The sequence below is a fragment of the Ambystoma mexicanum genome, chromosome 7q, assembly GCF_040938575.1.
Source record: "Ambystoma mexicanum isolate Mex_15411 chromosome 7q, UKY_AmexF1_1, whole genome shotgun sequence".
Lineage (NCBI taxonomy): Eukaryota > Metazoa > Chordata > Amphibia > Caudata > Ambystomatidae > Ambystoma > Ambystoma mexicanum.
Window position 1 is genome coordinate 614,186,482 of NC_090941.1, and position 26,384 is coordinate 614,212,865.

General features: G+C 42.4%; 1 protein-coding gene across 6 annotated transcripts in view; it reads right to left on the bottom strand.

Moving 5' to 3' along the window:
• NBEA (neurobeachin) overlaps positions 1 to 26,384 on the bottom strand; it is a 2,584,133-nt gene that overhangs the window by 1,526,771 nt on the left and 1,030,978 nt on the right. For all 6 annotated transcript variants that reach the window (XM_069640609.1, XM_069640605.1, XM_069640608.1 and 3 more), the window contains one exon: positions 25,680 to 25,807. In XM_069640609.1, the coding sequence (XP_069496710.1) occupies positions 25,680 to 25,807 (128 nt within the window). The remainder of the gene's footprint in view (positions 1 to 25,679; positions 25,808 to 26,384) is intronic.

Consider the following 26,384-nt stretch of genomic DNA (forward strand, 5'->3'; position numbering starts at 1 on the left):
TTTTCCAACATTGAATGAGTTTTCTAAACATGCTTTTCCTTTTTTGAACCGGTGGAATGCATCAACCGCACGGTTGATAATGGGGTGAGGTGTTTTATAATGCTATTGCAATTTAAACTGCTTCCTTCTTATATGATCACTGGGGTATGGGAAACCATTCCTACAGAGCAAAGGGTTTGCAACATCCTTAGAATATACAAGACATCTATTAACGCAGTGTTCTGAGCGGTCCTGGATTTATGTGGTACATTTCCAAAAATGTGTATCTCGTATAGAAGATATTGAGGACCACCAGTTTGGTCTACAATTGTGGGGGTACATTCGAGGGTCCTCGCGAATGCAGCCTACCTAATTTGGAATCACATAAGTGGCCATTGGAAAATATTTTCTAGAAGAACTCTAATGTCAAGGCCAATGTTGTTTTAGAGCAAACATATTTAATAGTTTTTAATAGCTTTAATAGTATCTTAATAGTTTTATAATTATTATTTCTACATTCTTATGTATATTGATTGTATGTACATTGGCTATGTTAAAACTGATTTATATTGTATGTTATAATGCAAAAGTTTAAATTTAGCCAAATGCAATTAACTTATTTTATATTAACTTGCTACCCCTTCTTTATTTCACTCTTTTTTTTAACTTATCGAAAAGGTATTTTGAGTTTTAGGGAGTCTTGCCGATTTTAGAATTTTGTTCTGAAACATTGGGTAATAATAACTACACACCTGTAACGATAAAATGCCATCACTAAGAACAGTATTATCATAGTACAGTGGAGTCGTAAACCCTCAACGCTGCTGAAAGGGCCAGCAAAGGGAGAATTCCAGATGCCACTAAAGCCTTCCATTGGAGGTGTGCCCAGATATTTAGATTCCTTGCTAGAGAACTAGTGACAATTCACTGAGATTAGTTAATAAGACTATATGATTTTATGGGCTGCAAATTATCTGCAAATTATTTATTTTAAACCACAAAAACGGATTTAAAATGATTTTTTAATTAAATCTGATTACAGTATTTGAAACACATTACAAACTGTGTTTTGGTGTATTTGTTTGTCCTTAGGAAAGTGTGCATTTATTTTAAATATGAAGACTTGCGTGATATCATATATTCGATTGAATATGGGAGAAGGTATTGAAGGGACTGCTGGTATGGCCATGTATTGGAATGATTTAAACACCAGGTAGCATAGGTAACTAGGATATTGCAAGTCACAATAGTTCTGTTGCCTTGTAAAGGAAGTCAGCCATCAGCCTCATGTGTACGTTTGGTAAGGAATCAGATCTGTGCCATGCAATATCCCTTAAACATATTGTAGGGGGCTATTAAACAACTTAGCATATACCCAATCATCTAGTTGTGATCTCACATGTCCTGTTATATTATAATCCTCACAAAGGATCTGATACATTCGAATCCTCTAGTTTCACTGCCAGACATAAGGATACAAAGACAAACCCATGGGAGGTGGATGCAAGACTTGCAGTACCATAGAGATTGTGGAGGACGTAAGCCGCCTCCGTACACTGAACGCTGAAACTACAAATGGCAAAACAAACCTGTCCAAACACTTACCGTTCCCCAATGTTAAGGCTCCAATTGAGGGCCTCAAAAGTAGAATACAAATTATAAACAGTATTTTAAGAATAATGTACACTATTAGGAACATGTTAAGGGGGCATATCGCCTTGTAGTTCTATGTCAGTATAATGTTAGGGCAAGCGATTCCACTGTGATTCATTAAGTACCGTTGGGTTTATATTCTGTATATATTAAATGCATTAGCCAACCACAAGCTACCGCAAGCATAGCAGCACATTCTTCCACTACAACGTTTGACTCGTAATGAATGCCGTTTGCTTTGAAAAGATCACACTTACTCATGTATCAACACAGCTTCCAGGAATGTGACCTACAGTCCTCCTTAAGCGTTCATGTTTATTTTCATGTTTTACTTACACTACAAAACACATCCTGCAGAGGATGCAATGCTGTTCGAGAAAGGTTTCCAATGTATGCTAGATCCCCGTTCGAGATATAATCAATTAGCCTTCACAGCATGCAGAGTGTTGTTTATGTCAAACATTTGATGTTCAGTCTTTAGGAAGTGGGTTATCATCCACATCACAACAATTAAAGGTGCTGGAAAGAATGCTACATTATTTTTACTGCCACTTGATGTCTAGATTCTGTTTTACAGTGCCATTAGCTTTTCCGATTGATGCATTTCTTTATGAATCGTCTCTTTACGAGGAAAGTAATGTCATATTGCAAATTGCAAAGCATCATGATTGCACTTCTAATGACTACCATTTCATAAAGCTCCACAGCTCAATGTACTCCACAGAAAACAAGCACTTTAACACTTAGGAGAGAGTGGGGAGTCCGTGTACTTGTCAGGTAATGCTATCAAAGGTTACCATCACTTCCTCCTCCTTACTGTTAAACCTGCAAACATAGGAGACATTCCAATAAAAGTGTAATTGGCGTTTGGAAACAGTTACTGTTGCTTTGGAAAATAACAGTCCATAATGCCGACCAATTGTTTTAGTTGCACTTGCAGGAGATTCATGAAGCACGGACACATTCTGGCCAGTGTACAGCTATGTTTATAATTTGGATGATAAACAAAGCACCCACAAGATAAAGAATATAAGAAAGGGTTCATGCAACAGTGTTCCTAGTGCGTCCAAATCCATTATTATTTTCAAAATAATTACACATTCGAATAAATCCAACGCACTCAATGCCTGAGTAGCCAATCATAGACCGTGAATTACTGCATTCTTTACATTATTCAATGGAAAAAGTATTGTAGATAGTCAGTCACATATTACAAAACAGATTACTTTTCTTTTCATATGATGAATCATTTGTCTTAGTCTTTTTATTATTTGTTTGTGAAGAAGTGAAAAAGTGGAAAAGTGCAATGTCTAATAGCAGCTATAAGTTAAAAGCCAGGGTCGACGCTAACAATATTGTGTACGTTTTGTTGCAAAATATTACATGGCCACTGTAGTTATGGTTAAGTTGGTGTTTCCATAGGAAGAGCACTTTTTGGGCGGCTTATAGCTTCGCTCTCCCTGAACGAATCCTCACCAAACTTTGCAATAAAAAGTATATGGCCCACTCTGAATGTTTTTGCAAAGTTTGCTGAGGATTTGTCCGGGGGGGGGGGGGGGGGGGGGAATGGAGAATTATAGGTGGGGCCCCAAAACTTTTGTTTTTTTCCATAGACATAATGGGAAAAAACTTTGCTCACGCCTACAGCCCAAACCGCTGGACGGATTTACACCAAATTTGCGGCAGGAGTGGCGGCTTGGTCCCGAAAGCGTGCTTTGCTTTATTTGGTGTAAATCCGTCCAGTAGTTTTTTAAAAAATGACAAAAATGTAAGTGAAAAAAATTAGTGATATCTGTGTTCGCTCCACGGACAGGACGGCGATTGGGCAAGCAGCTTGCGTGATGTCCGCGGACATCTGACGTGCTCTCTCATTGGATGCGGTGAAAGCGTGCAGTGCGTCTGGCTTCAGAGATGCCCGCCATCTTTGTTCCTTGCATGAGAGGCTTTGTCAGCAGGAGCGGGATCTGCCGCCTGCACAGTAAGTCCGCCCGTGTCTGTCTCCTGTTCCTCCCACCTCCGCTCATGCCCCATGTGTCCTTCTTGTCCCCCCCACTCCCACTCATGCTCCGTGTCTCCCCTGTTCCTCCAGCCCCCCGCTCACGCCATCGGCACACGGTGGCCAGCGGAGGGCCGAGGAGCGGGATCTGCCTCCTGCACACGAACGCCGTGTGTCTCTATCCCTCCCGCCGCCCACCCCCACTCATGCCCCGTGTCTCTATCCCTCCCGCCACCCACCCCCCGCTCATGCCCCGTGTCTCTATCCCTCCCGCCGCCCACCCCCCGCTCATGCCCCGTGTCTCTATCCCTCCCTCCCGCCCACCCCCCACTCATGCCCCGTGTCTCTATCCCTCCCTCCGGCCCACCCCCACTCATGCCCCGTGTCTGTCTCCCGTTTCCCCCCACCCGCTCATGCCCCGTGTCTGTCTCCTATTCCCCCCACCCGCTCATGCCATGTCGGTACACCCCGTTTCGGCGACGGGATGTTTTGGCGCGCCGCACACCAGTGCACATCGCCTGCTGTTTAGGGAAACGTTCAGTGCCGTGCACTGAAAATGCGAGTTTCAACTTCACCCCACACTATTTTAAAATGAAACTGTTCTAGAGCGATTTCATTTTAAAATAGTGTGGGATGAAGTTGAAACTCGCACTTTCAGTGCACGGCACTGAAAGTTTCCCTAAACAGCAGGCGATGTGCACTGGGGTGCGGCGCACAGAGCAGAATTGATCTGCCAGGCTCACGAAGGTGGGGGCTGTGCTGCTCGGAGCAGACTGCTCCGAGCAGCACAGCTCCCACCTTCGCGGGCCCGGCTGTGTACTCTGCGTGGCTGTGGTGCCTGCATGAAGAACTCGCAGGACATTTATGTGCGGCCAGTTTGGCGCGGGCTGCGGTGCCATGCCGCGCCGAACCGGCTCCTGTGCCGAACCGGCCGCGCCAAATCGTCCCGCGCCGAACCGGCCGCCCCGAAATGTCCAGCTCCGTGCCCCGTGTCTCTCTCCTGTTACCCCCAACCCCCTCTCATGCCCCGTGTCTGTCTCCTGTACCCCCCCACCCCCTGCTCATGCCCCGTGTCTGTCTCCTGTTCCCCCCCCCACCCGCCCCCCTGCTCATGCCCCGTGTCTATCTCCTCTACACCTCTCACCCCCGCTCATGCCCCGTGTCTCTCTCCTGTTGCCTCCCACCCCCTGGTCATGCCCCGTGTCTGTCTCCTGTACCCCCCACCCCCCGCTCATGCCCCGTGTCTTCCTCCTGTTCCTCCCTCACCCCCCCGCTCATGCCCTGTCTTCCTCCCCCCGCACATGCCCCGTGTCTCCCTTCTTTCCCTCACCACCTCCCGCTCATGGCCCGTGTCTGCACTGTTGGAACAGGGCAGACACGGGGCATGAGCGGGGGTAGGGGCCCCACCTTGCCCTACCCCTGCTCATGTCCCGTGTCTCTCCTATTCACCCCCGCTCATGCTCCATGTCTGTCTCCCTCCTTTTCCCCCCGCTCATGGCACGTGTCTCCCCTGTTCACCCCCACCCCCCACTCATGCCCCGTGTCTCCCTTCTTTCCCGCTCATGCCCCGTGTCTCCCTTCTTTCCACCCCCTGCTCATGCCCCGTGTCTCCCTCGTGTTACCCCCCACTCATGCCCCGTGTCTCTCCTGGTCTTCCCGACCCCCTGCCGATGCCCTGTTGTGTTCTCTTTATACACCCTGCCTTCCCTTTCCCTGGTGTCCATCTTGGTAAAAGATTTTCCTTCCTACACCGGGACGCCTGCCTGCGGTGTCCTGGTTTGGGAAGAAAAATATTTTTTTTACCACCCCGGGTTCCCACTTTGAGAACCTAGGATGCTAGTGGTCTTCCTCCATTGAAAAGGACGTTATGGTTACGTTGCGCTACTAAAAACGTATGAAATGCAGTAAAAAAAATGTGTTAAAGGGACGTTATGGTTCAAAGTAAAAGCGAAAAACCACTGAAATTCGGCACTTATGGTAAGATAAGCTACCATAACTCGCGCCACCGTGCACTGTTAACACTAACACCCAGGACATCAAAGATGACATCACAAATGTCATTGATGACATCACATGTGCATTTACTTTTCATGAAAACTCTGTACAAGGGATTCTTATAATGCTGACCAAAAACTGTCAGGGATCATTGGGGATAAATATCATGAGCTAATTAGTGCATTAAGCAATGCATTGATATAAATAGCATTCTATTATGAAGTTCTATCCAGTATACTAAGCTACTCATGCAGAAACATAGGCAGTGTGTGCAGCATACATGATGAAGATGCAATATTCATAATCTTGCCATGTTGAATAGTGAAATAATAACTGCTTTCTTATTAGAGTTTTGCGTACTGTGAAACATGTAATAAGTAGATAATAAAACCCATATAATACATAATTATTACAGACAAAACACAAAGACAACAACACATACAAATATGAGTATATACAGGGACAGTGAAGTAAATAAAAAAGCAGAAGTAGTAGCAGAAAGAGTTCATAACCTAACTCATTGTCTTTATGCAGAGAAATTATTGCTCTGTTTCAAAGCTGCTACTTACCATATGTATGTGTATCACATGATGTGACTGCACCCTAAGGAAAGGAGAGTGAGTACAATGTATACAAATATGAGCATATACAGGGAAGGTAGAGTAATAAAAATAAAATTATGAGAAAGTGCTGATAACCCTAATGATTATCTTCATGCACATAAAGGATTGCTCTCTTGCTGTGTCTTCCGCTATGTATATGTTTCATATGATGTGACTTGACCCTAAGTCTACAAATATAGTATCTTTTCAATTTTTACTTCCTGACTGTTACTGACGAAAACTATGTGGTCTAGATATGTCAATAAACGGAAAAAAGGGAGAGCCAGACATGTGATGTCATCAGTGATGTCATCAATGACATTTGTGATGTCATCTTTGATGTCCTGGGTGTTAGTGTTAACAGTGCACGGTGGCGCGAGTTATGGTTGCTCATCTTACCATAACTGCCGAATTTCAGGGGGTTTTCGGTTTTACTTTGAACCATGACGTCCCTTTAACAAAGTTTTTTCACTGAATTTCATAGGTTTTTAGTAGCGCAACTTAACCATAACATCCCTTTAACAAAGTTTTTTTACTGAATATATATATATATATGAATTTGAACGGAAAAAAGGGAGAGCCAGACATGTGATGTCATCAGTGATGTCATCAATGACATTTGTGATGTCATCTTTGATGTCCTGGGTGTTAGTGTTAACAGTGCACGGTGGCGCGAGTTATGGTTGCTCATCTTACCATAACTGCCGAATTTCAGGGGGTTTTCGGTTTTACTTTGAACCATGACGTCCCTTTAACAAAGTTTTTTCACTGAATTTCATAGGTTTTTAGTAGCGCAACTTAACCATAACGTCCCTTTAACAAAGTGTTTTTACTGAATATATATATATATATGAATTTGAACTAATTATCTGCTAGACTCCTTCCATGAATTGTGTGTTTCCCTTTAGCACTTTAAGATCTCTTTTATGCTTTTTAAATTGTTTTTGATAATGTGGGATAAACCGTCTCGTTGTGGTCTTTTAGTTGTATACACAGTTGTCCGACACCAAAGTATATTGTACCGAAACCTGAAAGGATATGAATACCAGTATATTAAGGAGTCTGGGTTCAACAACCGTCTGTCCTATGGACTGAGCCAACACTATGCATTTTTATAGTCGGTATTTTCTTTAAATAACTGGAACTATGACGCACGTGCACCAGGTAAATTATGTGCATTAAGTTTGGGCAGGGAGGTCTACCATATGTCCAGCATGTAGGGAAACCAACAATTATTCTTCCAATTCTCCCAACTTGCTGTACATAGACCAACCAAAATTGAATAAGAGAATTTTAGAGTAATTGCATTTAGCACTTTATCATCGGATTAATAATCATCGCAGCTATAATATTTATGCACTAAGCACTTTATAAATACAATTGATATATTTTATAATTGCACTATGCACTTTATTGTGGGAATAATAATTGTGGCTGCTATAATATTCATGCATTAAGCACTTTAAAATGAAGTAATTTCAAAGGATGTTCAATTTTGGAGTAATTTGGAGCCAACTTGGAGTTATATGGAACAAGGTGGACATATTTTCGAAACTCCCTACCTGGTGCTATGTGTCTATGTATAGGGTTTTTGTACCCATGACTATATGCTACTAGATGCATGTAAATCATTACAAAATAGCCACCATAGTTTCTATAATTTACATTGTACACAACAATTTGTGTTGTATATTGGTGAAAGAGAAAAGAGACAACTGTGGAGCCTAGACCATAGAGATGAGGTGTTTGCATATTTATCACCACTGGTTGTTGTGAATTTTCATATGTGAACAAGCAGCGAGGACGCTGCAAAATGCGTCATATTGTGGTTCTCTCTTTTTACTTTTAAATGGTGAAGAAGTTAATAAACTGGACATTATGACGAATCGACCTTCGTCTGGTTGGTTTTTGCATTGGGCGTAGCCTTAATTGTTGAAGGCTGATCGGGTGGAGTGCATACCCTCTAGGGTTACTATTGTTTAGTTTCCCTTTTGCAAATTTCCTAATGTTCTGTACACAAGCGTTTTCAGAGAAACATGTGTATTCACCTTCCTCAGGACCAGACAGGTAGCCCGCCTGGAAATGCTTGAGGATTTACCAAGGCCACATTGTTCCAAAAGACACTTCAATGTTCTCTGTAATTATTCATAAATCTTAGTTTCCAAGATATCCCAGTATAAATACATGTGGAGGCCCCTTCTTTGACAAAGCAAATGCTTCAGATAATGGCAGAAAGCTTTCTTTGAAGGAGTCGGCTTGTAATTAGCTGTGTGCAAAATACAGCACCAGCTCAGAACGAGTTTTGTTTTAAATTAAAGAGGAGAGTCTGTAAAATACTGCATCGTGTGTAAAGCAGCCTGAAGATACCAGTCATGGAAAATTGAGAGGGGCTCCGAGTAACAAGTCTCATTTTGCTTTCTCTGGCAGGAAACTGTAGGATGTTTTAATCGGGTGATGTTTAGTTCAGAGAAGTTTCCACCCACCCGAAATCAGGTGTGCACAATTTGCATTTATTTAATAAATGTTTTTTTATGAACCTGGGATTCGGTATTTAACAATATTCATTCCCTTCAGCATCCCTCTCCTTTCGGGACAAGAAACACACTGAGTATCGCAGAGGTTCTGTGTATTAATAAAATAAAAAGGATGTAATTCATTTAAATATACACTAATTATGCATCTATGAAATTTCAACATCAATGGCCGAAATGTCATTATTATGAAAGTGAACTTTTAAAGCACATGCATCACTATTGTACAATGAAATTATCCTGAGCGTGCATTCACCATGCGTTGAACAGTGTTTGAGGGTGCGGTATAAAATTGTCATTTTTTTAGAAAACCAAATTAAATTGGAACGTCCCAGCCTATCTAAATCTTTCTACTTTTTATTCACTGCAAATAAACAATAGTGCATACGCACTATAGGATTCATTTAATCAAATCTAAAATTCCAGAAGCACATGTATTTCAGAAATATTTACTTATTTCCAAGGATGTACAGTCAATGTATGTGCCCCCCACCCTTGAATACTAAGTGACAGGGCCCATGGTTTAATCTATTCCCCATTTAGAGTATAGCTCCGATCTGCATTATTTACCCTTGATATTGTAATTACATATGAAGTCATTTTGACTGTCTCAGACAGGTGGGCACGTTCTTATGGACTGGTTTTAATTCTCCCCTCAGGAACAGGTGTGCATCAGTCAGCAAGAGGGTGTCAGCTTCCCTCTACGTGCTGCCTGCGGTCTCTTCCACAGAAGCAGGCCTGGTAATTTAACTCTAGGTGGGCCTCTCTTACAGTGTACCGATTGTAATCAGAAAATGGGTCCAAAGGCAAGTGATCTATTCCATATCCTTTATATTATCAACTCTCCTTGATCTCTTCCTTCCTCTGCAGTCAGTGAGTGAGCGAGTGTGTGCCAAAATTATGGGCTTAAGCTTTGTAGAGCAGAAACCACACCCCTTTATGGTGTGTAGCCTTTCTCTAATGTAATTGATCAATGTATGTGATTGGACAGTGTTCCATAAGCGACATCAAACTAAACCAACCCCTTTATAGTAATTTGGAGTATCAATTAAGGGGGCAGTCTATGTAATCTTAGAGATGTTGACATTAAACATTTGTAACTTTCTGAAAAAATAATTCTACACGCGGTCATGTTACTAATTGGTACAAAATATTGCGGTCACTTAGACAAATAGAATAATGCAATTTTCATCTTGGTGGGATATGAGGTGGTTGTGTTGCAATTTGTGTATTTTTTACACACCGGTCCCTCTACAAAAACACTTTTTCCAACCTCAAAAGAACAGGCTCACTAGCATGGATGCTAGGATATGTGAATCACAAATGTGTGCCGTTTCTGATCGAAAACTAGTGAGTCACCTAATTTGCATAATTAACATATATTTAAAAAAAATCTGATGGAGCTTTTCAAGCTGAACTTTTTCTAAAAGAATAAGCTACAATCTTGTGTTCAATAGTCACAAGAAAAGAAGGTCATTCCCAATGTAATTTCAATGGTGCATTTTTTTCTTATTTAGAAGATATTACAAGGCATCTCAAGTTAATATGCCCAATAACAAAACATCTGCTGTCCCCGGTTGTTAGTTCAGAGCTGGGAGACTTTATGACTCTTGTAAAGGCTGTTGTCATGGTGAAAGATATTTGTAGTTATGCTGGCACGGCCATTTATGACTTAATTCCAGTCCCATTTGAATGTTTTCAGGATCTGGCTGCCCCTTGTGAGACACACCCAGTTCCTAAAAGGTATGACATATCCTCTCCCCGCCCCCAGAGATAGGGATTTTCATCACCTTAGAGGGGAACACTACTGACTGCTGTCCAGAATGAATTCAATGTGTATTAAAGGAATTTAACCTAGGCTCAGAGACAAATGGGGAACATTTGTTTTGCTTTCAAGATCTATATCCTTAGAACAAAAAACCATAACATTTTATGGTCAGCTTCAAAGGCATGTGTTCACACTTCCTTCTCATGGGAGGGCAAGGCATCTCCCTTCTCGTAGCTTGTTGGGGGATAAAAGGCCATTTGGCAGTTCAGGCCTAGCTTTGTCTCATTCACAAAATGCAGCTTTTAAAGTTACCTTTTTTCCCCATGTTGCAATTGTCACCTAAAACAGAACATTATCACTTTTTCTTTGTCATCGTAGTCCGCCAAAGACTTTACATTTTTGATATTTCTGTAGGTTTCTTTCTATAAAGCTGATTTTCAGTCCTGTAAAAGAAAAAAGACACAATGCAAGGCCCAATTCGGTTTTTAATTTTCCCACAAACTGCTGTGCTTTTCATCCCAGATGTGACTGTTTTTTCTATTTTAATAAAAGTTGCTGGATGCATTCTGGTAGCTGGAAGGACTTTTCATGGCTTCATTAGTTACTTTGGAGATCTACACTTAATTTAGATGGGCTGAAAACATTGCACATTCCCTCACATATCATTATTTTGATGCGCAAGCTGCAGCTCACACCATGGTTGTTTTTAAAGTGGTGCTTTTTTTTTCTTTGTATACTCTTCTTTGGTATAGATTTCCCTATAAACTAAAAGGGGCCTGGAGATGTTTGTGGGAGATGGCAACACGAGGAGAGCACCTGAGGGTGTTGGCAGGCGATGCCAGCATGGGGTGGTGAGAGGTAATTAACAGGGAATGTACTCATCCAAACCAGATGTGAGTGTATACAGTCTACACAGTGCTACAAACCCATGAAAAATGGGAACCTTGTCAGTCAATGCTTCCAACCAACTCTCTATCCCTCTTGCTATAAAGGGTGGTGCAGGTGCAATGTGGCCCAAGCTGTTGGACATCATTCCTCCAAGTCTGTGGAACTGTCATAAACCCCCACCGTTTACCTGCCCATCCATGGCAGCCCGACGGCTTTGCTGTATGAGGAGAATGCAGTGGCTCTTCCCCAAGACACCAGGGGTCCTGCATTCTCTGTGGAGGTTGCCATGGCACCTAGACGACACGCCATTGGCATTGGTCACGTGCTCGATGCATTGGAGCACTCATCACATGACTTTTATAGTCATGTGACCTGGTAATCAGGAAATAATGTAGCCCAGCGTTATATAAGGAATCCTCATTCATTTATTCTTTCTTCTCAACTTCTATGGATGGCTACTTTGTTTCTTGGTATGTTTCTTGTTCTTGGAATCAACTACTGTTTTTTGGGCTTTTCTGGTTGCTTTTGACCCCTGGCTTGTGTATTGGACTGCTCCTGGATTACCCCTCTGATCCTGTGGCTTCGACTTGGCTTTTTCTCCTGGATTGCCTTTTGGATGACCTTTGCTGATTTTTTGGCGAACTGTGCTTTTTTGTTTTACTTGGCTCTGCTTCCTGAACTGCTTTTGGATTACCCTTTACTCTGGTGAACTGGTTTTTTTGACATGCTTCTTATTCTGGAACTTGGTGAACTGGGGGTGGGCTGGACTTTTGGTTTTCCACGGATTGTGCGTGTCCTGGCTCACAGCAAGAACCTTGTGGATTTTGTCACTGCGCTCCTGGTTGGTTCATTTCCACCCTTCAAAGGGTCATGTCATTGACTCATCAACAGAGCTTGGGGTTACCTGGTGTCAGGTAAGATTGGGTTGCAAATATACTGAGGGGAGTAGCCCTATTAGTACTGTTGTTATTGTTAACCCCTGCGTTTCCCTTTCAGCTACCAAGGACCTGATGCAGTGCATCCAGTCTCACCTGTGGTCTCAGTAACTGGCTAGGGAGTTTACTTTTACTCTTTCTGGCTGGTACTTGGGAACTGAGGCATAGGTTCACCTGGGAAGACCATTAGAACAGGAACGTTCCGGCAATATAGATGCCTTTCTATAGTTGAATCCGATATGGTATAGCAAAAACAGGTTGTGCAGTATTTATCTTTGAAAAAGGGTCAGTGCAGGGAGAACAAATTTGACAGAAATGTATGATATTCATCAACAGGGCAATGGGGTTATGTGCCTGCACGTATGCACCTTGGTGTATATATTTTTGTTCTTCTCCATGTCCCCTTCCCCATGTGCTTACACTGTCTGTATGTTTCCAAAGCCTATAGAACTCCAGTTCTTCCCTAACCCCTGCTTTGGATACACTACAAAATGGTTTTCACTGTGATTGGGGGGAGGGGGTAGACGAGAGAGAGAGAGGGACGGAGGAAAGAGCGAGAGGGGGTGAGGGGGAGAGCAAGAGTAGGAGAGAGAAGGAGAGAAACAATACTGGTGCTGTTGCTTTTACCAGAGTTCTGAATGTAAGCAGTTTGGGCCTGCAAACACTGAGACACACAGAATTTCCAAACTCAAGCCTTGTCAGTACAAAGGCTTGCACATGCTTTGGGCGTTGTTTACAGAGGTGAGCTGTTTAGTTTTACTTACAAGGTAATGGTGGCAGCTTTGTGTTGCTTTAGTCATATGTTAGTGTTATTATAATCAAGCCATTGATTTTAGATGGGAATGGGGAGTTGGGTTTATACTGTTCACGGGGAGTCTTGTGATAAGGACTATGTTTTAAGAAGCCACCTTTTTAAGGTGAGCGAAGGAATTTTGTTTGTGGGAGGTAATATTTAGCATGGCCTAGGAGTATTCAGCCACTGTTGGCCTTCAGGCAGCTTAATAAATATAGGAGGTCATCACCAGAATACTGATGGACAGAGATGTTCATGTCATGTTCCCCAGTGTTATACTGCAAAGAATAGGAAATGGGGAGCGTAAATGACCCCTGTGTGCCCGCATTTTGTAATTTGATCTTTTGGGATTTTGCCTGTTTATCCCCCGCACTGCCTTTAATGTAGGCAGGGGGACACCCCACCAGCCCATAATACTGAACTGGGGGAGCAGGGGACACCCCCACAACCTCTGCTTGCCTGTTCGGCATTTTGGGCAAAGGTCCAATCTACTATGCCGAATGCACACTAAACGTGCCTTCGGCATTTTAGATTCAACCTTTTCGTTCATTACCCTTCACAGCCTCATTCTTCAAGTAATGCCAGCCCTTTTAAGAAAACACACAATCTGGAGGTATTTTAGCAGCAATAAAAGGGAATGGTGGTCAGGAACTTGCCTCCACGTCTAGAAAGGGAACATTTCAGATTCTTGCCCCCTGAACACCTCCCCCTCCATCGATGGAAATATGGAATTGTCTACATCTACAAGGAGGGCAGATTTCCAGCTCAAAAAATGCAGGTACATTGACTGTCAGTTACCCAGGCTTTCACAGCATGCAGACAGTTTAAAATCAGACAAGCAAAGCAAAGTTCTATGTGTGCCATGGTGGGATTCCTAGGTAGGGATTTCCAATGCCTAGGGCAGTCACGGTTATGCTTTTAACAGCTGCTCTATTGAAATTTAATTTTAATTTATTGAAGAGGAAAATTAGGGCTTAATCAGAAATCCTATACTGGGTAACACAAAAGAAAGAATACACCCTAAAGAGGATGCTCATAAGGGATTGCATTCGTAGACAGACATACAATGATCCAGGTAGTGGATGGAAGACACGATATCAGTGAATATACATTCCTCAAGTGGCAGAGACTTATAAATAAAAGACAAAATATACATATGGTCATGTCACAGTATACACCACAACAAAATAAAAGAACAAAGGAGGAGAAGATCATGCGGGAAAACTAGGTGTGTTTGGACAGGGTCCCATTTCAGGAGGAGGAGATGGGGCGTGGGGGCAGATTTGCATGCATGGATCATGGTCATATTTATATTGGGGGAAAGGAATTCCAATAAAATGCGGCAAACTGAGAAAAGTACTGGAGCATGAGGCAGTATCGAGTGAAAGACAGCTAAGCAGAGTAGGGTGTTGGAGAGAAGAGGAGGGCAGAAACAGGAGATTAAGTTGGACAGATATGGGGCGAGGCCACAGATTTTAAGACTAGTAGGATGAGCATACAAATAAACGTGTGATTAATGGAGAGGCAGCCAGCATGGAGTCTGTGGGCCGATGTGGTAGACATGTCAGAGAGGATGTACATACAGCCGGCAAGCTTAACGTGGAACATTTTGTAAAGGGGCAAAGAAGTACTTGACAGAGGTCCAGAAGAGAATTGGCACACTAGTCAAATTGACCAAGCGCCAGGGTTCAGAGTAGAGTTTGGGGAGTTATAGCGTAGGGTGAGTGTAATTTGAATATGTCCTGTATGTTTAACCTATTAGTGGTTTCATTGTATGTTATGAATTGGTTGAGTATGTCACTGTCAAAGAGTACCCAACGATTTTCGGCCATAACCAATGCTAAAAGACGGCTGGGGCAAATGAATAATGGGTGGGCCATGATGTACTGGAAAGCAGAAGACATAGGTTTGGAAGGTGTTGAGGATAAGACAAACACAAGCCATCCAATATAAGAGAGCAAAAAGAGAGATATGGGAAAAGGTAAAGATGGGAGAGGTGAAGATGATCTGGGTTTCATCACCTAATAGGTAGTAGGAGAAGCCAAAGCAGAATACGAATATGCCCAATTAGGAGCTTTAGATGGTGAGTATATGTGGGCCAAGGATGTAATATTGGGGAACTCGCACTGCAAGATGGATGGGATTGGAGTTAATGGTGTTTCGGGAGATGGCAAATTATTAGCTGGGAAAAGCAGGAAACAATCCAAGCAAGTGTACTGCTAGTGATGCTGAGGTTAGCTACAGTAAACAGGAGAAGGGTGGTCAATAATAGGCTGCTGAGAGGTCCAGGAGGTTGAGGATGGAGGAGGGTTTGGAGTTTCATTGCTAAGGGAGTTGGACCTTTGGGGCAGTACTGGTTCAGAGCTAGGACAGCTGTAGAAGCAAGATTGAACTGGGTTACAGGGGTGGTTCGCTTCAAGGTATACTCTGATCTGGTTGAAGAATACCTGTACAGAGATTTTGCAGTAGTGAGCGAGAAGGGAGGGGGGGGATAGTTGGGTCAGCCAAAGACTTCTTGGGGGTGAGTGCTACAGTGGCAGTTTTGAGTGAGAAAAGTCCAATTTTGAGGGAGATATGAGATGCGATTGGTGTTAGTGCCTTAACCAGTTGGGAGCCAAAGGTGGTACAGGTTCATGATATGGACTAATCAGAAGAAGGGGCGTAAGCTCAGCAGGAGAGGTAATGGAAAAGGAGCAGAGGGAGGAGGGATAGCGGCAGTGGGAAAGCTATAAACGAGATGGGAGGTGGGAGTGACAGGGGGGGAGTTAAGAGTGTCTGAGATATTGGAGATTTTGGATGAAAACTAAAGCGCAAAGTTGTTGTCAGATTGAGGTGAGGAAGGAAACATAATGAGGCCGGGGTGTATTTCTTCACCTGCTGAATTTGAGAACATACATACATTTCAGAAAACCACAAGACTTTCAAATATCTTTGTTACCAGGCAAAGCAAGGCAAGTGTGATGCAGACTTGGCATATGAACAAAGAGCTGTGTGTTGTCTGTTGAATTATCATCATTCACAAAGAGCTGCATGATAAGCAAGCAACAAAAGGCCACTAAATACGTACATAATACCTAAATACACTAAATATTACAAAGTATAACATAGCTCTCTCCCACAAGATTGATTCACTAGACGGAAAAGAGCAGGGCCAAGCCTAATTCATGATCAGGAAAGATTGGATGCAGCTACTGTGTGGTCCTGGTCATTGCTGGTGCCAACCAGGACAGTTTGGCCATTAGCACCCAAGGATACACATTATTAAAAGGGCACAGAAATTTTGAGGAAACATCATAGGTGAAAGAACGTCATTGGGGGATCATTGTGCCAATGGACATGGTTAGAGGAGCACAAAGTCCAGGGAGAAGGGGCGAAAACCCATTTGAACGGCAAACAACATCTGAGCAGCCCCGTAAAGGCACACCAGAGCCTCAGAAAACTCGTTCAACAGAGAACATACAGTAGTTAGTTACTTACACGATGGAGCAGAAAAACGAGATAATGTGATGGTTCATTTGAATTGAATTGTACATTTCATCAGGCAGACAATTGTACACGCACAGATTTGAATATGTAAAGTTGAAAATGCAAGATAAAAACAAAGCTTTCAAAAGACATACAGCTTCCTTTGCATTTATTTTGTGGAGTCCAAAGGTCCAAAAGAGATGCCATGAGCTCTTAATATCCAAAAGTGAAGATTATCAGCCGGGCCAACGGCTTGCACTGATGGGTAGTCACAAGACCCTGATTCTTTAAGGATCCTGCCAGCACCCATTGCCACGCCCCTTTATGAACACATTATAGATGGGCCAGTCACTAATATATTTATTGAGTGGGATCACCCAAGTGGGTGAAGGGATGGGATCAGCACTTCCCTAACACTCTTCCCCAAACCAGCGATGGAAGTGTAATCTAAATCATTTTTACGCCATAGCACTAGTTCTTCTAATTTATACAGAGCGTACCTTCAGTTCAAAGACTCAAGAAACGGGTCGTTGACGCTTTTTCTTTCTCCTGAGGCAAATATCAGCTCAGGTCGGACATTCAAGCACTCTCAGCTTCCCGAGTCTCAGCTAGGCAGACACACACAGTGCTGGCGGCTCTGCAGGCTGTTAAGGTGCTCAGGTTGCTAAGACATTTATTTTTTGAGTGGCAGATTCTTTCATATGCATGATGGACATTTCCAACTCAAAGAGCTTGCAATGCACCCGTTACCCTTCAAATCTGTGATCCTTGAAGTGAGCAACACAGAGTGCCCATTTAAAGATTTTTATGTCCATGTCGCCTATCTTGACATTCAAACAAAAAAAAAATAATAAAGGTTACTTTAAGTCACTAATCAAAGTTTTTAACATCATGAATAACAACAAGCTGGAAGTTTGTGATAAAGAATCTGCATATTTGAGTTATTACATGTCTTAAATCGCTGAAAGTACAGTGTGGTGAACTAGATATTTTGGATTGCATTATCTTGCATTTTAGGACTTATAGTTTACCATTCAGGATGTGAACATTAAAGCCACTATTATATTATTTGGGCGTATCGTGTTGCTATAAAGATTTATATGTTGTCATGTGGCTTTATTATGCAATTTGCGTTTTTTGTAGGTAGACTATAAGACATTATTATTGTAGACATGAAATCCAACTATCTGAGCCAAAGTTTGTGATCCTGGTCAACCCCTCTCCCCCTCCGATGCCACCCCTATGCCATCTGTCCAACCACCGCACTTCCTCCTTTTTGGATGCAGGCAGAGAACCACTAGTTCCTTTTTTTCCCTACTTCCACCACTGCCCCAAACCGTTTTTAAGTTAAAGGGCATGAGAGAGGCCCGTCACCTTAACTGCATTTGTTCTCTTCGGAATTAGGTTTGTGAGATGGGAAGGGGAAAGAACAGAAAGGGTCATGCAAGGCATATACTGTTCCATTCTTTGCAGGCGATTTCCCGGAGATTGGGATTTGTGAAGGGATCACAGGCTTGGGGCAGAGGACCTAAAGTACATCCATCACAACCCATACATAGTGCCTTAAATTGGCCGGGGCTGTGCCCCTGCAGTCTCCAAAAAGTAAAATAGCTCCTCATCTCAGTGATTAATAACATACCAAATAGGTGAATTTATTTGTGCAAGAAGAAATTGCACTGGCAACAACGATTTTATGTCAGAATGTGAACTAATTAACAAAAGATGTTTAGCTAGAGGATATCAAGGCAGACTATTGGATAAGGCCCCGAAAGAAGTGAGCTGCTTGAATAAAGTTGATTTACTTACGCCAAAAGGTACGGACAGCTACCAATCAATCAAACAAATTGGGACTTATCACAAGATATAATGCAGATAGTCACAAAATCTATACCGTGGTTAAGAGACACTGGCATGTACTACAATTAGACAAAGGTCTAGTTAAGTGGTTGGATCCGACTCCCATTATCATATATAGTAAAGCATGCACATTGAAGAACATATTATGTCCATCCTTTATGTACAATGCTAAGACGAGTCAAACCGGATTACATCGATTGCAATGCAAAGGTTTTCACAAATGTGGGGGTTGTTCCATGTGCCCATAGGCTCTGGAAACTAGAATTGTGAACTTTGCAGTGGTGGGCAATTATTATGTTGACTCATTTATCAATTGTAATTCGAAATATGTGGTGTATTGCATCATTTGTGTCTGTGGTGCTTTCTACATTGGGAGTACTATTACGCCTCTGAAGATTAGAATTCATGAACATTTATCAACCATAGCTAACAAGAATCCAAATATCCACTAGCCACACATTGGCAAAATATCCATCAAATGGACAACAAGAAAGATAATAGGTTTGTAGAATTGGCCAATGTCACATTACCACAAAGAGTAGGAAATATATCACTCAAACTCAGACAATTGGAAGCACGGCTCATGTGCCAATACAGAACAGTATCTGTCGGTTTAAACATGGACCACAAATTGTCTGCATTTGTTCTGTCACAATATCTTTAAAGTGTAGTTTGTCTTTTATATTGGAGATAGGCCAACTCCCTAAAAAGGGAACATAATTCAGGTGATTACATACCTTTTTCAGTGTCTCTTGTATCACATAAGAGGTCATGAATAATGTGTTCTGCAATGAACTTTATGAAGCTTAAATAAATTTAGATTGTCATTTTGAAGTATATGGAATGTGCCGCACCATAATCTTTGGAATGTTTCTGTTTGGGGAGAAGGCCACATATGTCACTCAGGAGGAATTTGTTTGAGCCCAGGGGGCTCGCTCAATTCAATTACTGTTTGCAATATTAGGTGAGTATCAGTATCTATGGAGCCAGCTAGATTCAAGCCTTGTTGTGCCATGAGAGTGGCAATTTTAGGTCACGAGTAGTGTTATGGTGCTATACTTGTGCACATTAAAGCACAGACACATGTTTACGGCCTTTGCACATCAGTTTCATTCATCGCAGTTGGGATTAAGCATCAATTTAAGGAAGAACAAGATAGTACAAATCTCCAGAAAGGGGCCTAGGCGCTCCAAAATTGAAACTGGTACGGGTGAGATTGAATTCACTGAATCTTACCCCTACCTGAGATTGGAATTTGATGTCTTACCTAAATATGGCCTGATAATTGCACAAAAAAAGCAGCGAGCCAAGATGCTCACCCTCCAGGCACGGAAATTTGCAAAAGGAACCGCACAGTATAGTATTGCCGGCAATGTAAAATTGTATCATCAATGCTTCGTACCTGCCATACTGTACGGCCTGAAAGCATTAGCCATGCAGGATCTGAGCTGGCTCAACATCCTAGAGGGTCATTACTGGCGAACAGTATTAGGACTCGGGCCCTCTTGCCTCATGCAATACCTGAGGCTAGAACTGGGCCTAACCTCACTTAGGGGAATGGCACTGAGTGCTCGGGGTACCTATTACTTGAAATCATGTCCCTAGCCAGCATGCAAACTCCTTGCTCTGGCAGGTAGCAACTATGAGCTAGAAAAGGTCCTGCGTGGTGGCAATTTTAAACACCTTAATGAATTCCTTTTTCTGGAGATAGGTCGGATATATGGCATGCAGAGAACTAGACCATACACCCACCTGAAAAAGTCATTTGAACACAAGCTAAAATCGCTGGGATTGGTGTTAAAACTACACCCACTTATAAAAGCTGAAAGGGTCAGTATCCCACGTAGTCCACAGACACAGGAGGATACAACCTTACCTGCTCTTGTGCCCGGACGTAAGGGACTTTGACCTAATGCAACGCATTAAATTGCAGGTCCTTGCTGTCACAGGCCCCCACCTGGCTATAGCCCTCAAGGACAGGAATTGCTGTATCTGTGGAAGAGCCAATTGCCTGGAGACCACCAGACATGTAATAACCATGTCCCAAATTGGGACCGTTGTACATGTGCATGCCTGGAAAGCTGGTGCATAGCCTGGACTCTATCACCAGAGACTCTTTTTGGAACTATTGTCTCAATACAGATACCATCTCATCCCAGCTTGCACTGTTCAGAGTTTGGACACACGCGAGGGGTCTCCTGTTGAATGAATCCTTCAAGAGACCTGACATGGCACTCCTACTTGTGTTGTCTAAGGTCCCTCGAAGTAGGGCAAAACATTACAGGTTGGGACATCAGCCCCATACCTTGCTCTGTCAGAGAACCAGTTAGCCTGAGTACAGGCCGATAGAATGGTCTTGGATAGTCTGGACCCTGTGGATCACTAGTGGGGGGGGTTAACCCATTAACATTAGTATTGTGTACTCATTGTATACTTAGTTCCAGTCAGTCCCATTACCTCATCCAATCCTTAACTTTTAATCTGTGTTTTATTTTACCTTATCTTATTATTGTATGTTTCTACGCTCAATATCTTTTGTAATGTTTGTTTGTTACGTGGTTATGTTTGTGTAAAGTTCAAATTTGGACTAAATCACAATAAATTATTATTATTATTATTATTATTATTATTATTACATCAGTTTAATTTTTGGTTACCAACATGGTGTAACTGGGATACCACCATGACAATGGCAATGTCCATGCTCGTATTCAATAATTTTGAAAGCAGCAAGGATACACGATGGATTGCCATGACAACGGTTTAAGTTACTACGTAAAGAGTATTTTAAGTGTGGTTCAAGTTACTACGTAAAGAGCATTTTCACAAGTGCGCCATAACCATTACTACCGCAACTGCAATATTCCGAAGAATAACTATGTCAGTAGCAAGGTCAACCACTCCAATAATATTATAACGGTATAATCAATCACGTAATTAGTATAGTTATAAGTGTCCCATTGCCATGACAGTAGCGATTTTTGAGCCAGAGCAGCGCATCGGAGAACGTTATAAGCGGTCCATTGCCATGACTACGACAATGTTAATATTTGTACCAACTACTATGTAAAAAGCGAGGGCAAGCGCTTCATCACTATGACAACAGTTAAACCAACCATGCAATCGTCATGATTATGGCACTTTAGGAGCATTACATAGAAGAACGATTGAGAGATTTGGAATGAAGAAAAATCCCAATATTCATATATTAGCAAAGCTGTAGCAAGCCTCATAACCGCAGCCAAGATGGCAGCCGGTTAGGCACCCTGCTCTAGTAGAGCAGTGACGGGTTAGGCTACTTCAAGTTTATATCACCTAGGCGACGGAACAAATCCACGTATTGCTGAAAGGCTCGTTGCTTAGGTAGGTTGGTATGGATCAATGTTCCGTTTGTGGTAACACAAGATCTAATGGTTGTTTGTCGATAAGTTAAGGTAAACTTGTAGGGACTTCGCCAGTGTTGGTGAGAGTCATTAAACTGATTGGGGTGTTTTGTGATTTTCTTCTCACCCCTACCTCTCCACGCATGCTGAAATTTTCGTGCAGATTCTGGTCTGAAATACATTGGGCATGGACAATTTGGTCAAAAAGCCAATTGTCTCACCACAACTGCAAATAAATATAGTACCAGTAGTGCAATCTTTCACCCACCTCGAATACAAGTAGGTGAGTGTGTTTTTGACCTATTTGGCCACAGCAGAATAGAAAGATTTAAATTGATCAGCACTTTTGTCACTTGTTTCCCTTTGGTGTGGAGGGATGCAATTGGGAGAATCATGATTCCCTATCATGTTGCATTAATGGTTGGGATACTTATCCGCTTTGTTCCTCGTTGTAGAGAGCGTAGCGAGTACATGTTTGCCTTCCAATTCGGAGTTATGGTGTGACATCTCATAACTATGATTAAATAATTTAGAATTATAATACAACTAAGTATTTCTCTTTATTTTTTTTCTCTTGTCTGCTTATCTTTATGTTTTTCATATTTTGGCTTTGATTTGTATTTATGAATCGGGTTTGGGTCTTTGACTCCCTATGTTTACGTCATTTGTTCTTTGGATATATGGTGCAACGTTAAAGGAATGGTTTGCCCACATTTTTTTATTTCAAAAATAGATAGGCAACATAAAAAAAAAACAATTGGTGTTTTTTTTTTCGAAGTCCCTATGTAAAATTTTGAGCAATTCAAGCTCAAAGATAGCACATGGGGGCATCCATTTTGTTAAATGGATGCCCGCCACTGTGCTCGCTTTGGCTTTTGCGGCACTAATGAAGGAAAAGCCAGCCAGCTGTAGTAAACAAAAGCTACCACTGGGTGGCTTTTCCTTCATTGGTGCTGTACGCGGAGGACGGGGACCAGAGACTACAGGCAGACAAGCTGCAGCTGCATCTCGGTAAGTGCTATTTTTTTAATAAAAATAAACACTAGCTGCGGTTTTTTTTCTAAGTTTTCCGGGCTGGAGGAGCCCGGAAAACTTAGAAATAAAACTGCAGCTTTAAGAACGTTGTATTTATGTTTGCGGTAGCTTTTGAAGCGACCGCAAACATAAATACAACATTATTGTGTTTGAAAACGCTGCGGTTTTTCTTTCTAGGTTTCTCAGGCTCCTCCGGCTCGGAGGAGCCTGAGAAACTCAGAAAGAAAAACTGCAGCGTTTTCAAACACAACCGCGTTGTGTTTCTGCCTGCCGTGGCTATCACTTTGGGTCTCCGGTGCTCCCGCATGGGAACACCGGAGATCCAAAGTGAAAGCCAAGGCAGACAGAAACACAACGCGGTTGTGTTTACATGCCGCGGTGTTTCTGCCTAAATCTGATTTCCCATTTGGGGCTCTCGGGCTCCCCACGGGGGGCTCGAGAGCCCCAAATGGGAAATGCTAAATGCTGCAGTGTTTCTGCCTAAATCTGCTTTCCCATTTGGGAAAGCAGATTTAGGCAGAAACACAACGCGGTTGTGTTTGAAAACGCTTCGGTTTTTCTTTCTAAGTTTCTCAGGCTCAGAGGAGCCTGAGAAACTTAGAAAGAAAAACCGAAGCGTTTTCAAACACAATAACTTTGTATTTATTTTTGCGGTCGCTTCAAAAGTGACCGCAAACATAAATACAACGTTTTTAAAGCTGCGATTTTATTTCTAAGTTTTCCGGGCTCCTACAGCCCGGAAAACTTAGAAAAAAAAACGCAGCAAGTGCTTATTTTAAAAAATAAATAAATAGCACTTACCGAGATGCAGCTGCAGCTTTTCTGCCTGTAGTCTCCGGTCCGCGTCCTCCGAGTCCCGGCACCAATATAGGAAAAGCCACCTAGTGGTAGCTTTTGTTTACTACAGCTGGCTGGCTTTTTCTTCATTAGTGCCGCAAAAGCCAGCACAGGCGGGCAGCCATTTCACAAAATGGATGCGCCATGTGCTTGCTTTTTCAATTTTTGAGCTTGAATTGCTCAAAATTTTACATAGGGACTTCGAAAAAAAAAAAAAAGCCGATCTTTTTTTTATGTTGCCTATCTATTTTTGAAATAAAAATGTTTGGGCGAACCATTCCTTTAATATCAAAATGATTATTGTCATGTTTATTTTTGTAAATGTTGGATTCATCATTGACAAATGTTCAATTGGGATAATAACCATGATGTTTCATGATTTATTTTGACCTGGTGTCCCCTTCTAATCTTTTGTACAAATCAAATGCAATTGTTTTCTGGATGTCATATGATGTGTTAAAACGAAGAGCAGAAGCTCGAAACACGTGTCATGCTGACTCCTAATTTAACCTAATATATGTGATTGAGCATTAAATAGACTTTGTACACATGCGCAGTGTGAAAGTATTGTTTTTTTCAGGTCTGCGCTTTGAGCAGTAAACCCCGCAAATTGGTACACTCACCTGCTGGGACGTGTCTTTATATACATGTACACCTAATTTGATACATCATTTGATACATTATTTACCCGTTTTAGCGCTTGGGTTTCCAGTCTTTTTCTGCTCAACTTGGTTGCATCTTTATAAAGCTTTGCCGATGGACAAAGACGCCACAGGCTTTGTCCATCGGTAAGGTTTTATAAAAGATGGCTTGAATTGTGTACTTTTCAAGCCATGTTTTATAAACCTCGAAATGTTTCAAAAAGATGGCTTGAAAAGTGCGCAAACCATATCACAGCGCCTCGATGCCCAGAGGCTGTTTGTGCACTATACAAATGTAAAAATAAAATAAGGAATGCACACACATATATAAATGTTATATATTTGTGTGCGTACCTTACTATGGTTTGTGTACTTTTCAGGCCGCGCCCGTCCCACAAGCCACGCCCCCAAAATGAGGGCCCCCCTCGAGTTCTTACCCCACTTAAAGCCCTGCCCTTATAAACCCAGGTCCCCCAGATTCAAATAAATGAATTTGCAGTACGCAACTGCATGTGCATATATCAAATGCCTTTTAATAATAAGACCACGTAGAAGGTACAACGAGTTTTTGAGAATCCGTTGGTAAGTATTGAATAAGGGGTGATGCAGCTGGCAGCAGAGACAACCATGTGTGTTCATAATGTAGGCAGCAATTTAATTGGAATTGTTCATCACACTTTGGTGCTACTAGTACTTAATATTGACATTTATGAACACGAGAAACATATGTGATTTTTTGGGTTGACATGTCACTACTAGCATCAACCAGCAGCCGGCACTTGTGTCACTCACAAAAAGGCAAGAACTTGACCTTTGGACGCCGCGTACATTCGTGACGCAAGTGCGCTGTTACGCAGGGCGCCATGTCATTACGGTCCGGCCATAATTTACCTCACGACTTGCGCCCTTGTCGCAACTCCTTATTATAACGGGTTCGGGTTGTAATGGCAGGCAACATCGGCTATTGTGCCACAAACCCGTGACAGGTACCACGTGTATGACTCACTGAAACAGTGAAGGTAAAAGCTGTGCTGCAGCCGCCGGGAGGCAATGTATCCCATGGCCACTGCTGCGTCCTGTTATATCAGGTGGATTTATGGATAATGGGCAACATATAGCAGGCGAAACCAATGTGGAGAATTCTGTTTAATTTGACGAACTAATTGTTCCACGTGTCACCCCCAGCCACGAATAAAACAAGCAAGCGGTGATAATGGTAAACTGCGACCACGTGCAACTCACCCCCCACTCCCCCGAGGTTACACGAATTAGCATACAAACCATAACCTCCAACACACCAGAAGAAAAAAAAAACCTGTACCTTCAATCAACAGCTCCTGCCCATGACTGCCCAGCAACGTCCGGGAAAGGAAAGGGGCAAAGTCCACAAAGATTTCCCGCAGAAGCGGGGCCACTTTCTCCAAAGCTCGCTCGAGTTTAGCAGTGATGCTGAAAGAAATAAAACACACGTGATGACGAATGCGGAGCCGCAACAGCAGACAGGGAGTTCACATCAAGTTATTATGCACGCGCAGCCAACTGCCAGCACCACGAGCCGGGGGCGCCCGGCTCTCAGCATTGTTATATATATCTGTGCGCAACGAACACAAGTTTTTTTTTTTTTAATATAGGGTTCACGTTATCGTAAACTCAAAGCAGAAGTGTGATATTGGGGAACTCCCCGCGGTGTTGACGGACTGCCTCAGAGCATATCCGTTGCTCAACAGAGTTTTATGAGCAGTATCCTGTAATGATACTTATCTCTTCTCTGTCAGCATCGCGAGAGGTCACGACCTCGGCTGCTGGCCTTTCTTCACTAGAGCTAGCTGTCAGTATACTTGATAATAATAACGCTGTGGACAAGACCGCAAAAAAGTGCACCAAGGGAGACTGAGTTTGAAAAGTGATTGCGTGTTTTTTTGTAAAATTATTATTTTTTTAAACAAAAATGTTAAAATGGGAACAGTGATTTGGAGAAAAAGATTGTTTTTTAGTGCATTCAACAAAGGGAAATAAATTCCATTGC